The sequence below is a fragment of the Carcharhinus amblyrhynchos genome, chromosome 1 (genome assembly GCF_965287045.1).
Source record: "Carcharhinus amblyrhynchos chromosome 1, sCarAmb.v2.hapA, whole genome shotgun sequence".
Taxonomy (NCBI): domain Eukaryota; kingdom Metazoa; phylum Chordata; class Chondrichthyes; order Carcharhiniformes; family Carcharhinidae; genus Carcharhinus; species Carcharhinus amblyrhynchos.
Genome location: NC_137324.1, coordinates 109,759,037 through 109,777,659, shown reverse-complemented (window position 1 = coordinate 109,777,659; position 18,623 = coordinate 109,759,037). Strand labels below are relative to the sequence as shown.

Genomic DNA, 18,623 nt, shown 5'->3' with positions numbered 1-18,623 from the left:
TCCAACCAAATCAGCACCTCTGATCTAATCAAGCAACCCTCTATGGAGATGCCTAAGGATTAGCATAACTAAGGAAGCATCCCTGGCCCCACAAACTTCCTGAGAATAGTCAAACACCCATTGTTCAAACCCCGGAGATTCTAGACCATTTATAAACCCATCAGACAGAAACGATTAACACACACTTAAAAACATCGTTACAATACTTGAAGACATCGAAACAGGATGGTCAGAGTCGAATACTGTAAACAAAACATTAGCGTTTGAATTGTACAATGTATCAAGTTCAGGTATAACTAGCCCATTGCGGTGGGTCTTTAGTGTGCTTTCGGGACAGTTCGGTTTGTATGTCCTGACTGCACCTCCGTCGACGTTAAAATAAAGCTGTACCGCTGTTGAACCTGACTCTTGAGTCCATAGTGATCGTGTTCGCCCACTCGCGCTAACACCATGAACTTTAATTTTACACACTAAGCTCTTATGTGGGACCATGTCGAATTCTGAAACTGCATCCACAAGCTCCCCATATCAACTCTATTAGTTATACCCTTAAAAAATTGCAGTAGATTTGTCAAGCATAATTTCTCTTTTCTTAATCCATGCTGACTCTGTCCAATTCTGCCACTGTTTTTCAAGTATTTTGCTATTAAATCTTTGATAATGGATTCAATGTATTATAGCATTTTTCCCACTACTGACATCAGACTGGTCTATAATTTCCTATTTTCTCTTTACCTCCCTTTTTAATTAGTGGGGTTACTGCAGCTATTCTCCAATCCATAGGAACTGTTCCAGGGTCAATAGAATCTGAGAAGTAGACCACCAATGCATCCACTATTTCAAGGACCACTTCCTTAAGTACTCTGGGAGTCATTTGCACTTGAATCATTAGCTGTGTTTCTCTCTCCACAGATGCTACCAGGCTTGCTGAGTTTATCCACCATTTTCTGTTTTTATTTCACACTTCCTGTAAAAACAGTAAATTGCTTTCATTATTATCTATTAGTGTAAAGCAGTGTTTTGTACTGGTATTTTTCAATGTGTTCACATCCTGGTTTAGTGCAGTTTGGGGGCTGGTTAAGGTATGATGACCTGTTATTTTACTTCTGCAACCCAGGTTTGAATCCTTTGCAGACCAGTGGATGAAGATATCCATTGGGCAGTCTCCACCCAGCTCTTGATTGGTGTGGGCTCAGGACAGTAAAAGACCATTAAATTTTTAGGTATTAAATTGTTAACCTACTTGAAGACAAGTTTAGCTGCCATGTGGAATAAAAATGTTAGTGTTGTAATAAGGATTTTTTTCTAAGATTAGATAAAATATAGTTTTGGGAGCATTTTATCTTTGCTCACTATCTCTAATCTGGAAGTGTTCAATCATGATGAAAATGTGATTTAGCGAATGTACTATTTCTCAACAGTGACTTTTGTTTATTCTGGGGATGTAGCTGACACAGGCATGGCTGAGCTTGTTGCTGATCCCTAGTTTCATCTGAAAGGTGGTCATGGACCTTCTTGAGTAATGTTTACTTTTTTACAAATAAGTAGTTGATTGCATTGCTTCAGATAAGTGTTATGAATCAACCACATGGTGTGGGGCTGCAGTCTCGTGAATCAGTTTTTTATTACAATCTGGCTGTCTTCCTGACTTCTTTCTTGTTTCTGTTGCCTGCCCACAACTTACCAGATTTATTGAATTTATTTTCTCAACTGGCCATGTTGGGATTTGAACTCCCATCTTATGAGTTTCTAGGCCAGCTGCTTTTGACCATTTCTCCTGCAGAAAATAGATGTGACAAATTATTTTAACACATTTAGCACAGTAGAATGTCAGAAAGGGAGCAGTTTCCCCCATCCTTGGGTGGCTCTTCATAGGCAGCTGACAAATCATTTAAATTTGGGATGAGCATGTTTAGTTACTGCTGCAGGTTGGTCTCATTGTTTTTTTTATTGTACAGCAGTTATTGAAACATTCTTTATTTTTCCACCTCAGAATTTCTTTGGACCCGAGTTTGTTAAAATGATCGGTGATCATTCTGTTGCACTGGATCTTCCAACATCAATTCTGGTAAGATTAGTGGGAAAATATATTAATTGTTTGTTCATCTGCTGAATTTGTTCAAAGCTTAATCCATTTTTATTTTTAAAAACTGGTCAATATCCCATAATATTGCATCAAGATTAGGGCCAGTCTTATTATTCAGCAAATTTATAAACTGGAGGATAAATAGATAAAGTATATCGGGCCAGGAAGCTGATAAAGGATGGGGTGGGGGAGCCAAGGGAGAAGACAGAAATGAAATGATAGGTGGAGTAGGGAGGCAGAGAGAGGCAAAAGGGAGTGGAAGAGATGAATGAAGATGTGGAGCTATTGGAAGAGTAGGGGATAGGAGTGCACTCTTGTCTGCCTCTAAGGCAAGCAATACCCAGTTCATGCATTCTGCAGGTGCAGGGTGGTTCAGTGTTGCATCAATATTTCAGATACTGAGAACTCACTTCAATGCTTGGAATATTGATGCTGAATTACGCTACTCATCTCAACAAGTAACACAGACTTATCGCTGCTGATGACTTGCCTTTTCACATTTACATCAGTGTTTTTTAATGGATAGAAGTCATCTTAACTTCAGGGGACAGTAATATGTGAAGGCAAAGCAGACATTGGAAGAACAAAAGTAATGGAAATTTAATATGGGTTAAATTTATCTATAACTGAGCTGTAGGCCGTGGTCTCCAACAGCATCTCAGCTGAAAATCTAACCATGCCTCTAGCCGAGCTGTTCCTGTATGATTACAATACTGGCAACAGTGTGGAACATTGTCCAGGTTTGTCCTGTCCACAAGCAGGAGAAATCTAACTAGGCTCCAATAAGCTTGCTCCTGGTGAGCAATAAATGGATGGAAGGAGTTATAATTGGTGTTACTAGGTGACGCCTACTGATAACCCACATACTGAAGCTCCATTAGACTTCCACCAGAATAAATCAGCTAGAGACTAAATTATGATCTTGAACCAAGCATTCCTAATTTTTTTAGAGGTTTATTTAAACAAATTAATTTGATTTGCAGAAAAATGGGCTGCAACATTGTGCACATGTCCATTTTGTAAGAATTGCTGACTCAGTGCATTGTTTGTACAAGCATGTAAGTTGGGTGTGTGCACATTTTTCAACATCTAGCTGACTAGATTTTGAGACTTTCACAGCTGTTTAGAATTTTTTTTAATGTAACAATCATTAAGGGACTATAAAGGTCAAACCCCATTTGCTTGTAGTCAGGCAAATTGGCAGCATATTAATCAACTCTTAATGTTCATTAATGTATGTTTACAGACTAAGAATGGAAAGGGAGAGGACATTCGTCGAAAAGTGAACGTCATATTGTTAAGTGGACAATGCTTGGAATTGACCTGTGACACCAAGTCAACATGCAAAGATGTTTTTGATATGGTGGTTGCTCACATTGGCCTCGTGGAACATCATTTTTTTTCCTTGGCATATTTAAAAGGTAGATGGATAGCTGCAGTTTATAATTATTGGTTTTGTGTTTAACATTCCCAGAAGAGAGCCGAGGTTTGAGTATTGGCATAGTAATTCTTTCAATATCTAGAGTTTGTATATTTTCTGGACCAGCAAGACATTGAGGTAAATTCCATTTTCCACCAGTGCAAACCAACATCTTGAAAATAACGGTTAATTATTAACACAGAAAACCATAGAACGGTTACAGCACAGAAGAATGCCATTCAACCCAACGTATTCGTGCTGGATTTTTGCAAGAGTAATTTGCCTGATCCTATTCTGATGCCTTTCCCCATATCCTGCAATTTTCTTTTTCTTCAGATAACTATCCTGTTCCCATTTTGAAAGCCACATCCTCATGCAGCACGTTCTAGATCCTAACCACTGCATAAAAAAGCTCTTGAAGAGTATAGAGAGTTAAGAGAGAAATCAGGAGGACAAAAGGGGAACATGAGATTGGATTCTCCTTTGCCTAATCTGCCAAAACAATGAGCTTCTATAAATACATAAAGACCAAAAGAATAACTAGGGAGAGTAGGGCCTCTTAAAGATCAACAAGGTCATCTATACGCAGACCCACAAGGGATGGGTGAGATTCTAAATGAATATTTTTCATCAGTATTCACTGTTGAGAAAAGCATAGACGTTAGGGAACTTGTGGAAATAACTAGCAATGTCTTGAGGAGTGTACATCCTACAGAGGAGGGGGTGCTGGAGGTCTTAAAGCACATCAAGGTAGATAAATCCCTGGGACCGGATGAAGTGTACCCCAGGACATTGTGGGAGGCTAGGGAGGAAATTGCAGGCCCCCTAGCAGAGATATTTGAGTCATCAGTAGTCACGGGTAAGGTGCCTGAAGATTGGAGGATGGCAAATGTTGTGCCTTTGTTTAAAAAGGGCTGCAGGGAAAAGCCTGGGAACTACAGGCTGGTGAGCCTCACATCTGTAGTGGGTAAGTTGTTTGAAGGTATTTTGAGAGATAGGATCTACAGGCATTTAGAGATGCAGTGACTGTGCAGAAACAGTCAGCATGGCTTAGTGAGTGGAAAATCATGTCTCACAAATTAGATTGAGTTTTTTGAAGGGGTAACCAAGAAGGTAGATGAGAGTGGTGCAGTTGATGTGGTCTCCATGGACTTTAGCAAGGCCTTTGATAAGATACTGCATGGTAGGTTGTTGCATAAGGTTAAATCTCACGGGGTCCAGGGTGAGGTAGCTAAATAGATACAAAATTGGCTTGATGACTGAAGCCAGAGGGTGATTGTAGAGGGTTGTTTTCCAAACTGGAGGCCTGTCATCAGCAATGTGCCTCAGGGATCAACGCTTGGTCCACTGTTATTTGTCATTTATATTAAGGATTTGGATGAGAATATAGGAGGCATGGTTAGTAAGTTTGCAGATGACACCAATATTAGTGGACAGTGAAGACGGTTATCTAGGATTGCAATGGGATCTTGATCAATTGGGCCAGTGGGCTGATAAATGGCAGATGGAGCCTAATTTAGATAAATGTGAAGTGATGCATTTTGGTAGATTGAACCAGGACAGGACTTACTCAGTTAATGGTAGTTATAGAACAAAAAGATCTAGGGGTACTGGCTCATAGCTCCTTGAAAGTAACTCACAGGTGGACAGAGTGATGAAGAAGGCATTCAGCATGCTTGGTTTCATTGGTCAAAACATTGAATACAGGAATTGGGATGTCTTGTTGAAGTTGTACAAGACATTGGTAAGGCCACACTTGGAATACAGTGTTCAGTTCTGGTTACCTTATTATAGAAAGGATAATATTAATCTAGAAAGAGTGCAGAAAAGATTTACTGGGGGCTATCAGGAATTGATGGTTTGAGTTATAGGAGAAGCTGGATAGTTTAGGACTTCTTTCTCTGCAGCATAGGAGGCTGGGGGTGATCTTATCGAGGTCTGTAAAATAATGAGGGGCATATATCAGCTAGAGAGTCAATATCTTTTCCCAAAGGTAGGGGAGTCTAAAACTAGAGGGCATAGGTTTAAGGGGAGAGATACAAAAGTGTCCAGAGGAGCAGTTTTTTCACACACAGGGTGGTGTGTATGGAGCAAGCTGCCAGAGGTAGTAGTAGAGGCGGGTACAATTTTATCTTTTAAAAGGCATTTAGACAGTTATATGAGTAAGATGAATATAAAGGGATATGGGTCAAATGCTGGCAATTGGGACTGGCTTCGGGGTTTAAAAAAGTGGGCGGCATGGACAAATTGGGCGGAAGGGCCGGTTTTCATGTTGTAAACCTCTGACTCTAAACTTTCCCTCATGTTGCTGTTGTTTTTGCCAATTAGCCAAAATTGGTGTCCGCTGATTCTCAACCATTCTGCCAATGGGAACACCTACTCCCAATCTACTCTGTCCAGACTCTTCATGATTTTGAAAATTTTTATCTAATTTCTTCTTGATTATCTTTTCTCCAAGGAGAATAACATCACCACTCCAGTCTACTCACCTAAGCGAGGTTCCCCATTTCTGGAAATATTTCCATGAAACCTGCACCCTTTCTAATGTTTTCAGATCCTCCTTAAATTGTGGTGCACAGAACTGGATACAGTACTCTGAAGTCAAATTAATATTTTATGAACACTTATTATAACCTCTTTGCTTTTACACTCCCATGTTCCTATCTATAAAGTCCAGTATATGTATACTTAATTAATCACTTTCCTCAACCTGCCTGATAACTTTAATGATTTGTGTACATTTCCTTCTGGTCCCTCTGCTCTTCTAACTCCTTTAGAATCATGCCCTTTATAACCTTCACACTTTTTGGCATTAAATTTCATCCACCATTTGTCCACCCATTCCATCAGCTTATATTCTCCTGAGATATATCACTGTCTCCCTCACAGTTCACAATATTTCAAGTTTTGTCCCAAAGCAAAATACTATGGATTCTGGAAATCTAAAATAAAAGCTCGAAATACCCCAGTCAGGCAGCATCTGTGGGGAGAGAAAGAGTTAACGTTTTAAGCTGACTATCAATTTTGTCCTGAACTAACATTCCTAAAAGCTTTCCCATCCCCTTTCACAAAAAGTTTTCCCCTCAGAGTTTAAACTGACTGGCCTGTAGTTACTTGGTTTATCCTTTGAAACATGTGCAATTCTCCAGTCCTTTGGCACTATGCTTGTGTCTAAGGAGGATTGAAAGACTATAGCCAGCGCCTGTGCAGTTTACACCCTTACTTCCCTCAGTATCCTTGGATGCATCGCCTTTGGCCTTGTTGGTTCATCAGCTTTAAGGACAGCCACTTTAACTAGTTTTTTTTAATCAATGTGTAGCCCTTCCAGTGTCTCAACTACCTTCTTTAACATGGACAGCATCATCTTCCCGATAAAGACAGATGCAATGTACTTATTTAATATTTCCGTCATGCCCGTTGCCTCTGTATGCGTTCTTTTGAATTCATAGTCAACCGCTACTCCTCATTTTGCCACTCTTTTGCCATTTATATGCCCATAGAAGACTTTTTGATTCTCTTTTATGTTAGCTGCCAATGTTTTCTTATACTGTCTCTTTGTTTCTCTTTTTTTTCACACTCACTCCGAATCTTCTTTAGCCATCCTAGTTCTCAAGTTTTCTGTCAAACGCAGCCCTTTTCTGCCTCATCCTCCATCATTCAGAGAGCTGTGGATTTGCTGCCCTCCCACTCCCCTTCATTAGCATGTACCTTGACTGTACCTAAACCATCTCCAAATTAAAGGCAACCCATTGTCCCATTACAGTTTTGTCTGCCAATTTTGATTCCAATTTACTTGAGCCAGATCAATTCTCATCCTACTGAAGTTGATCTTGCCCTATTTAATTAATTTTACTCTAGATTAACTGTGGAAAAGGACATAGGACAATCTAGATTTTATGATACTATGATCACATTCTCCTAAATATTCCTCTACCGATGTTTTATTCACTTGACTCATGTCATTCCTCAGAACCAGATCCAACAAAGTCTCCTTCCTCATTGGACAACACATATAACTGTTGTAGAAAATGCGCCTAAACACAGACAATCCCAGTCTGTTTTAGGTTAATTAAAATTCCCCATTTTAATACTTGATAATTCTTACAACTCTCTACAATTTCCTTGCAAATTTATTTCTCTGTACCATGGCATTTTGTCTGTGTTTTTTCTGATTTCTGTTTGTTTTTTAAAATAACAGTTTTAGACCCCACATTCTGAATGAAACTGACAGATTTGTCTGTCAGACAGTAGCATTTGAGCTCAGAGATGAGAAGTGTCAGTTACTGCCATGGTACCTCTATAAAGTAAAGTTGACGTTAATATTTTGATCATGACATTATTGAAAATTGTATGATAAAACACTTCATGTTAACTATCCATATAGGTTATCCACTAATTTTGTAGATTATATCTCATTACCTTGTGGGATTACTTCACGAATAGTATATTTTCCCTATAATCTCATGCAGACAGACTGCTGAAAATGAGCAAAATGGAACCCACTTTTAGATCAAAGTGGAACCATGGACATGAATATTACGAGACACACAACTGATTCTGTATGGTTTGTATTGCTGCAACACACAGATGAATTAAACTCTTAAGCTCATACTTAACTGGAATTTGTACAAAGAGTGTATTCTGTTTTTGCTGAGAAAAAGATGGCTTATTTCTCCTGGAGAGTAGTTAATCTCAGCTTCTTTATAAACAATTCAGAGGGTTGTCTGAATGGTTTATTTGATTAGCTCATACATTCGTTCCAGCCATCAAATACTGTTTTGGACTGTACAGTCCCTCACACTGTTGCCGCCTTCTGTAACTAATTCCGTTTTGAAAAAACTTGTTTAATAGCTTAGCTAGTGGCAAAAATTGCCAGCGCGGCTGATTTCTAAGATGATGCGATGTAGTGAAATTCTTTAAGATCAGTGAGTGGGGGCTCACCAATGTAGTGTCAGTGAGTTTTTAAAGATGCATTGGTAGGAAACATAACTTGCTACAGGCACCAATCAAGTTTGTATGGTTATTAAAAGTTGTTGAAAGAAACCAAGAGCTGATTCCTGCATTTCTCAAAATGCACCACAGAACTGACTTTGATTGGGACTAGTCATTTTCTTTGCAATTAAATCTTACTCAAGGTTCATGTCAGAAGATTTCACCCTCCCTTATAATATTCTTAACTAATTTTAGTGTAGGGCTTGTAATTAATATTTCTGTGGCCTTCCATGGATTGGATTGGAGCAGTGAGGAACAAACCCTCAGAAGGTTGCAGAGGATTCTTGAGGAAAATGGGAGGGGTGGAATGAAGGGGTCACTAATGATACAACACTATGGAATAAATCTGCCCCCACCCCCATAGTCAATCCACCCCCTGCTCACAAGTTTTTGCAGATTCTGGAGCATTTTGTAACATATTTTCAAATACAAAACAAAGATTTATGGTTTCTTTAAGCTACATTGTATGATTGCACTTAAACGTATTTGCCTTTTTCCTTGTCACAATATGGGATTCTTACAGGTTAATGTCCTGGGCATGGAGTAAAGGATAATTTTTGACATTTTTGAATCTTTCCAGTTATGATTGCATTCCTGCCGCAACACTGAAGCAGTCTTAACCACAATCACAAATTACACCCTTTGTGGCTATGGTGTGTTATTGCTCCTCCATCTCTGTGGTCCTTCTCCAAAGCCATTCCGCTTTGCCCAGATGTCTGAGATTTTCTTGCTTGATTCTACTCTTAATTCTAGTTAAAACATCAGTGGTTTCTCTTCCCGTCATGCACCATTCCTCCAGACTATCATATGGAGCTGGATGTGTTCCCTTCTGCATCTGAATATAGTTTTTTTTTGGTGACCCCACCTATTGACAGGCGCTCAGCTTTCAGATCCATGCTGACAATCTTGCAATTTCCTCCATTTGGAAGACTGAAGGCATTGTGTGCTGTCACCACAATACCCATTCCCCTCCTTGGAACAAGTCCTCGATTGAATTAGATCAGCAGTCCCCAACCTTTTATATGTCATGGCACACCTCTACGCTGTATTTAAAAAAAAACCTGAGGCACACCTCCTATTTTCTCCATCATCTTCCCTTATTGGGAACTTTGTTTTTAACTTTTCCCTGTCCTTTCACATTTTTTAACCTTTCCCTGTCTCTCACTGCTCCCAGATTTTTTGTCCCCTTTTTGAGTTTTTGCTTTTGTGTGCAGGAGTGTGGGACCTTTGTCTTCAGCTTCAAGTCCCATAGGTCATGTGCATGGGTCTGACCAATGTAAAATCCAAATCACGCATGTGCACTCTTTCCCAGTTAGCACGTGTGTGGGAGGCCCAAGACTCATCAGGTCTTGGGCGATACCAGCGACAGAGCTGAAGACAGAGGTTAGCTTTAGTTTAGTTACATGATTTTTGAATCATTTGAATCTTCTTTCATGGTACACTTGGGGAGGTCTTCACGGCATATTAGAGTGCCACGGCACACTGATTGGGAACCACTGAACTAGACCGTTTCAAAATTTGCTGGGGTGCCAACTCCATGTATTCCAACTCAAAGATTGCCTACCTCCTTGTAGATCTCCTATCTCTAACCCTGCCTCTACCCATATTATACTGTAACCCTTAACTGTGTTTTTGGCATCTCCAGACTTGACTATTCTAATGCTCTCCTGGCCCCAAGGCTCCCATCTGCCATCCTCCATAGATTTCAGCACATCAAAATCTCTGCTTCCCATATCTTATCCCGCAACAATTTCCACACATTTAATTCCTGCCCTTATTTACCTGTGTTAACTCCCAAACCTCAGCACCTCAGATTTGCAATTTTCACCTTCTGGTTTAAATTTCTTTAGGATCTTGCCCCTCTTTTGGTGAGCTTTGCTAGCAGTTCAATTCCAATGCTCTATTAGTGTTCCGTTCCTTGAATTCTGGCTTCTTGTGTATCACCTATCCTCATCTCCCCTTCGCATCACAGTTGCTGGCTGTGGCCTTATTCTTTAGAACTGATTTCTGATAGACAAGGGAATTAAGGGCTATGGGGAGAAAGCGGGAATGTGAAACTGATCCACTTCAGATCAGCCATGATCTTATTGAATGGTGGGGCAAGTTTGAAGGGCTAGATGGCCTACTCCTGCTCCTATTTCTTATGTTAACTCCTGCTCTAAATTTCTCCCCCTGTCCATCTTGCCCTCTTCCTTTAAGGCTCTTCTCAAAACTCACCTGTTTAATCAAACTTCTGGCCGCTTTTCCAAATGTTTCATCCTTCATCTTAACCTATTTACAGCTAACTGTGCCTCTGTGAAGTGACTAATCCACATTCAAGTTGTAATATAAATGTAAATAATTGTTTTTAATAACAGAAACAAACATACCAAGTGCGTTACACAAAAACATAGAAAACCATTTATAAACATGCAAAGCTGACATTAAAAATATTCTGTTTCGTAGAGAATGAATTCTTTTTTGTTACTCCTGACTGCAAATTGTCCAAAGTGGCTCCGGAGGGATGGAAAGAGGCAAAGAGAAAGAACCGCATTGCAGCAAATTTCATCCTTTTTCTCCGAATAAAATTTTTTGTAGAAGATATTGGTTTAATCCAGTAAGTATTCTTTTTCCATGAAAAAAATATAGTCTGTAAGATAAAGAAATTGTTAGGATTAACTAAATTAAAAATGATTTATAATATGAAGGAATGAGAAACTGTTTCTGATGGCATAAGGTTTGGTAAGCAGAGGACACCAGATTTGAGGGAAGTCTGGCAAGTGAACTAAAGGTGACATGAAGGAAAATTATGTAGCACATTATTATGATCTACAATGTAGTGCATAATAAGCTAATTGAAGCAGATTCAAGAATAACCTTTATAAGGGAACTGAATAAATACTTAACAGGGGAAAGATTTAAAAAGGTTGTAGAGTCAAAGAACAATACATCACGGAAATAGGTCCTTCAGTCTAACCAGTCCATGCTGACCTCCCAGCTATCTCAATTGCCCACTTTTGGCCCATATCCCTCTAACTCTTTCCCACAGGGAATGGTTATCGGGAAGAGCAAGTAATTGGACTAATTGTAAAACTTATTCATGATGAGTGTCATTTGTTGCACCATTCCACAGCTGCCACAATTTTCCGGTGAGCAAAGTGGTAAGATTTAGAATTGTTTCCCAATCCTCAACCCCATCCCCCAATTTAAGACTAGCATATGGAATCCACTATTCGTCCTTTCAGAAAGAAAGCACAAAAACTTGTATTTTCACATATTTTGCATTGGTTATGCATCATTGTTGTTTTTGTTCATTAGAAACTGATACTTTTACACAATTTACTACTAGCAGCTTAATTCCAAATTCACAATATACTTATTAATGTAGAGATTTGAACTAATTTCACCTTAATAATGCACACTTTAAGATGAAGAAACTTAAATAAGTACAAGGTAATGTCTCTGTTTCCCCATTTCCAAATGGGAGACTAAGTTACAGCTTTTCCAGAACGAAGTTCTGTTACTGAAATGCAGTTCATTGCACCCCCTGCTGTTGACTGAAATCATTGTAATATCAAAGAGTTGTAGTTGCCTTCTAAATAAAGCTGCAGGGGTTTATTTGATGGCGCTGTAATTTTCAGTCCACAGTTTTAAGAGTAGAGTAGTCCAATCCTCAACCATCCCACCCCCAAAGTGAAACATATTTGTTATCTATATAAATTTTCAAAAAATTTGCTGAATATTTGACTTCATTGAAGTATAATGCGGGAGAATTAAGCACTTTTTTCTGGTTTTTTTTTGTATTCTCAGATTTGATATAGCAAGGTTGGGTACAGATTAAAATTTTCTTTTTTCCTGCTAGAAAGCACTGGTGATTTTTTTTCAATATTTCTATCCATTGTTTCTTCTGATTTCCCCATCAGAGATTGCTAACTTAACACCGTATTTTGTGTAGTTTTCTTTCTGTGAAATCTCATCCAGTAGAATGTGTTAAAAATTACAGAATGAATTTCAGTTACGTCCCTTTTATTCGGCAGAAATGGGAGACCTTGATTCCATATGCCTGGGGTGGAGTCTGACTCTGAAATGAAAGGGTGGTGCCCTAATCTTTCGCACCACTCAATCACTATAATCATTGGGCCTCTTTGACTATTTTTATGGCATGCATTCTTATGTACAATTACGTGCCACTTTATTTGAAATTATAGCAGCATTTTGTGCACTGTTAGAAATTGAAATGAAGACAGTTCAAATTAATTTCTTGTAGATATTCAAGGAAGCATCTAAGGAAGAGAACTTTGTCCCATCAGAGTTGGATCCAAAACCTGACGTCCGTTGTGCTTCAATTTTGCCGTCCTTAATTTTGTTTTTAAAGTTGATTTATTATCACCACAAGCTGGCTTACATGAACACTACAAGAAGTTACTTTGAAAATCCCTTTAATAACCAAAGAAAATGAATCACAGAACTAACATTTTATAATAATCAATTCTTGTTTCTTGTTTCAAGATAATTTATTGCTTATTTTCACTTCTTTTCAATTTTTAATGAAGGCATACACTGACCAGGCACCAGTACTATTTGCAGTTACGGAGGGATATCTTGGAAGAGAGGTTGCACTGCAATGATGAAACAGCCTTGCTGCTTGCTTCATTAGCTCTTCAAGCTGAATTTGGGGACTACCAGCCAGAGGTACCTATCTACAGCTCAGTCATTGTGCTCTGTATAAGCTTCAAGTACCTTCGGCATCAGTATAATACTTTGTTCTTTGTTCTGGTAGCATGATTACAGGGATATGGCAGGAATTGGACTAGGTAGAATATACTTTTGAGCGTCGGTGCGCACTTGATGGGTTGAATGACCTCCTGCATTGTAAAGATTCTGTGATAATACGAAGGCTGGGTAGTTTTAAAATGACATAAAAGTTGAAGACTTTCAGTTGAATAAATGGTACATTGTACCCTTACGGATTTAATTTGTTATTTATATTTGATAATCATTATTCGCAATACTATTGCCTCTGAGTTGAATCCTTGTTCTCCTCCAGTAATGTCCAACATCTAGCACACAGCCTGAAAATGCTTTTTAAAAAATCTTGTTGAAAAATGTATCCAAAATCTTCACGTTATTCAGTATTAGTTTTCTTATAAATCTTTGGTTTTACTCTATAAAATTTAAAGTAGCAAGGATTTGAATTAGTTTAAGTTTAACATCTTCTAAGTTAACTACTGGATGCAGTTTTAATTATTTGAGGCATCGTGTAAAAATTATATTCATTGTGTTATTGGTATTAATAGCAGATTGCTGTAAATTTAACTGAAGGAGATTACTGAGAGAATGCAGAACATTCTGGAGAATTTTGAGAGCAGTTGGGGGAATGGGAAAGCCAGAAGTCATGGTCCATTTGGAAACCAATAACATATAGGTTGGAAAGGTTTGCAGTCCTACAGTTATAGTTTCAGGAGTGTAGGAGGAAATTAGAGGGCAAGGCCACAAAGGGGGAAATCTCTGAATTACCCCCACTGCCATGCTAGTGAGTTTAGGTATGATAGGATAAGGCCATTTAACATAGAAGGGAAGACTTCAAATTCCTGGGCATCAGGGCCATGCAGGAAAGGCATTTTCAAAATGGACAGGTTGTGGTTCAGCAGAGCTGAGACTATCATTCTCAGGGGAATGTTAACTTGTGCCATGAGATAACTTAAACTAATTTGGCTGGGAATGGGCAGAGGATGAAATATTAGAGAGGAGAAACAAGGTGCACAGAAAACTGGAAGAGACAAATACCACTAGGCTAAGGAATAGTTTGGAAATAGGAGAAATCAGATCAAGTAAAAATGCGAGGCTGCCTACAATAGGTTTAGCGTGCAAAGGCATAAATGCACATAGCAGAACCTGGCAGTTGACTCTGCAAAATTCCCCATTAGAATTTTTGGGTTCTGCACCAAAATTGAACAAGCTGCTTGATGGACTAGTCAAACAACAGCCTGACGAAACCATATTCACTGATCATACTTTACAGCCAATGTCCAAGACTCCTCTATCACCATCTCTGAGTATATCTTGTCCCACCAGCAGGACAGTTCAGCAGAAATGGCAAAGTGGTAAATAGTTGGGAGGGAGTGAACCTGGTAGTTCTGAACATCGTTCAGGCCCCATGAAGTCTCATTAGATCAGGTCAAACATCGGCGTGGAAATTATGAGCAGGCCCTTCAGAGGATCAAGTGGAGCCTAAACATTGACATGCATAGATGGGGCTGAATGTCTGTTTTTATGCTGTATATCCTACGTAATCCAATGGAAAATGGGACAGGTTCAGAACAAGTAGAGCAACTCAAAACTTGAGCATTTGTGAGATGCTTTGGACCACAATCTGCAGTTACATGGCCAATATCATCAAGCCAGGTGAAAAAAACCTCGATGCAAACAGGGGCATTCCATGAGCAGCACCAGGCGTACCTAAAAAATAAAATGGCAATCTGGTGAAGCTACAACACAGGACTACACACATGATAAACAGCAAAATCAGCTTGCAGTTGACAGAGCTAAATGCTTCCACAACCAACAGGTCAAATCACAGTTCTGCAGTCCTGCCATAGTCATGAATGGTGCTGAACAATTAAGTAATTATTGAGAAGATGACACTCTACAAACAGTCCATCCTCAGTGATGGCGGAGCCCAGCTCATCAGTGTGAAAGATGAAGTGGCAGCAAAAGCAAACATTATCAGCCAGAAAAGCCAAGTGAATGATCCTTCTCCCCAAGGGCCCTAACATCACAAACAATTCTTCAGCCCATCTAATTGTCTTCATTTGATACTGAGAAATGGCTGAGTTGACTAGATACAACAAAGACTATGGGTCCTGATAACATTCCAGCTGTGGTGGTGAAAACGTATGCTCTGGAACTAACCAAGCTATTCCAGTGCAGCTACAACATTGACATCTCTACCTGACAATGTAAAAATTGCCCAGGTATGTCCTGAATACAAAAAACAGGACAGATCCAATTCAGCCACTTACCAACTCACCAGTCCACTCTGAATTTACTCTTAATCATCAGTAAAGCAATGGAAGGTGATATCAGCAGCACCTGCAAGTGGTATTTATTCAGCAATAGCCTTCTTACCAATGCTCAATTTGGGTTATTGTTCTGAAAATTAAAAGGCAGTTGACTATGTGGCATTCGGAATCTACATAAAATTGAAGTCAATGGGTATTAGGAAAAGCTCTCCACTGGTTAGAGTCATTCCTAATACACAGAAAGATGACTGGTTGTTGGAGCTCAATGAACCTAGCCTAACAAAAGCACAGAAACAGTTTAAGAACATAAGAAATAGGAGCAGGAGTAGGCCATCTAGCCCTTCGAGCCTGCCCCGCCATTCAGTAAGATCATGGCTGATCTGTCGAGGCTCAGTTCCACTTTCCCACCCTCTCCCCATAACCCTTAATCCCCTTGCCTATCAAAAACCTATCAACCCGCATCTTAAATATATTTAGCGAGGCAGCCTCCACCACTTCAACGGCAGAGAATTCCAGAGATTCACCACCCTTTGAGTGAAAAGGTTCCTCCTCAACTCCATTCTAAACTGCCCCCCCCCCCCCTTGCTTATCTTGAGGCTGTGCCCTCTAGTCCTACTGTCCTTTCTGAGCAGGAAGAGCCTCTCCACCTCTATCCTATCCATCCCATTCATCAGGACAGTGTCCTCAGGCCCTACCTTGATTCAACAGTTTCATCAGTAACTTTCCCTCCACCATAAGGTCAAAAGTGGGGATGTTTGTTGATGACTGCACAATATTCAGTTCGATTTGCATTTCAGATACTGAGGAGATACAAATGCTTGCATGCAACAAAGCCTGGACAGCATTCAGGCTTGACTTATTAGCAAGTAATATTTGGGCCACGCACGTGCCAGGCAATGATTATAAACAAGAGAGAGTGTAACCATTTCCCTGTGACATTCAGTGACATAACTATCACTGACTTACACACTATCATCATCCTGGGGTTACCACTGACCAGAAAATGAACTGGACCAGCCATAGAAGTACTGTAGTTACAAAAGTAGGTCAGAGACTGTAGTGAGTAGCTCAACTCCTAAAACCTGTTCACCATCTACAAGGCACAAGTCAGAAGTGTGATGGAATACTCTGTACTTTTCTGGATGAGTTCAGCTCCACCGACACTCAAGAAACTCAACACCATCCAGGGCAAAGCAGCCTTGTGAATGACACCCCTTCCACCGCCTGAAACTCACTGTAGGTGCACCTTCACCAGATGATTGTATTGATTCAAGGAGGAGGTTTGTCAACACCTTTTCAAGAGTAATAAATTCTGGCCTTGCGAGCGACATCCACATTCCACGTAGAATTTTTAAAAGACATTGTCACAGAATCTTATTTTGCAACAGTTCAGTTTTATTTATTTAGGTCATTGGGTGTCTTGTTAGTTTTCTAAGGAATTGCAATTTGAAAGTATTCTACTCCCAATTAGAGAGCCAGCCTCAGTTGTTTTCCAGCTAAAAGGTTCCCCTAACTAGGAATAATGTTTGGCCTCAGCATTTGTGGAATTTCAGTTTTGAGATTGTGCGAAATAATGAAACTGCTTGAAAGTAGTCTCTGTCCAAAGAACTTTGGCAAAGCTGGAATTGGTATAAAAAGATCAGTGGAGAGAGATTGAAGGACAATTATACGATGGAGGGCACTCAGCTGCCTGAGGGAAACTGCTCTGCCTACAACAGTTAATTAAGGAAGCCAGGAGAGATTCTGATACAAAAGAAACAGAAGATTTTATGATCTGTAAATATGTGTTTACATCATATGGACCTTAGACCCAAGAGAAATGGCAGTCATTGAGTTTCTCATCAGATTTCTATATTTTTCCTCATTTACTGACAAGCTCTCGTTATCTGTGATGTATATTAATAGAAATGTTTTCTTCAATAATAGCCCTCCCTTTTTGTAGTTTGGGACAATGAGCCATTGAAAGTGTGACAGTACTAGTGGAAAAGTTTGATGATTTTTACTTCAGTCGCTTTGTAATACAGAACTTGAATATTACTGAAAAAGGAAACATGTTACTGAAGATTTTCATCTTGCACTCCTCAGGACAAGCACAAGAATGTCAAATTTCAAATGGTCACAATTTATACTATAGGAGAAAAGGTTGCTGATTGATTGGTGAGTTGACTCTGGTAATAAGCAGAGTACAGACTGTGCTCAACCAACGAATACTTGCAAAGTCAAAATAGAGGGTGGGATTTTCCTGCCGTGTGTTTGGTGATAGTGAAGATGGCTTGCCATTGGCCAGTGGTGGGATCTTCCAGTCCCACCATTGTCAATGGGGTTTCCCATTGAATGCACTCCTCGCCACAGGGAATCCTGCCGGCGTGAACAGCTGGAAAATTCCAGCCAAAGTGTCTACTGTTAGATGTTGTTTTGCAATTAGATGGTCCTTTCTGAACAATCCTGAGTGTTCTAATAGCTATACTAACAACCAATTTAAGATAATCAGTCAAGCTCATAACATGGCTCATTCCTGTTTGCTGGAAGCTGCATACTTTTGTAGATGGATGTATTCTCTGCAAACAAAAGAAATATATTCAGTTCTTGCACTTTTTTCAATTAGCAGAAAGCTTGGAGAGCCTATAATTCCATCTCGCTTCTCCATGACCATTAGAATCAAATTGCCAATGAATCAGCACCCTTTTCTCCTATAATATAAATTGTTATCATTAGAAATTTGGCATTCTTCTGTTTGTGCTGAGTGCAAGGCTTCTACTTGAGTTGTAAGATAAAATGCACCCATAATTCATCCACCAAAATAAACAGCATTAAGTTAAAGATGTGTCTTAGAAAATATTTCTAATGTGTTTCACTTCTGTTATTAGTTTCATGGGATGAGTTATTTCAGGCTTGAGCATTATTTGCCAGTTGGAGTGATGGAGTCTTTGGAAGAGTCTTACGTGAAGGAGGAACTGCCCAAACTTCACATGACATATTGTGGAGCCACAGAAACAGAATCTGAACTTGAGTTTCTGAAGGTAATCTGTCTTAATGGGGAAACTGGGGGTATGAACATGTAAATTAAGAGTGAGAGTGAGCCATTTGAACTTGCTCTGCCCTTGAGTAAGCTCATGGCTGATTA

The 18,623-nt window shown here is 39.5% G+C and overlaps 1 protein-coding gene across 4 annotated transcripts in view; it reads left to right on the top strand.

The window, feature by feature from the left end:
• Positions 1–18,623, top strand: part of ptpn13 (protein tyrosine phosphatase non-receptor type 13) — a 268,306-nt gene that overhangs the window by 142,978 nt on the left and 106,705 nt on the right. For all 4 annotated transcript variants that reach the window (XM_080191002.1, XM_080190993.1, XM_080190985.1 and 1 more), the window contains exons 11-15: positions 1,994–2,068; positions 3,333–3,507; positions 10,944–11,094; positions 13,031–13,169; positions 18,367–18,519. In XM_080191002.1, the coding sequence (XP_080047128.1) occupies positions 1,994–2,068; positions 3,333–3,507; positions 10,944–11,094; positions 13,031–13,169; positions 18,367–18,519 (693 nt within the window). The remainder of the gene's footprint in view (positions 1–1,993; positions 2,069–3,332; positions 3,508–10,943; positions 11,095–13,030; positions 13,170–18,366; positions 18,520–18,623) is intronic.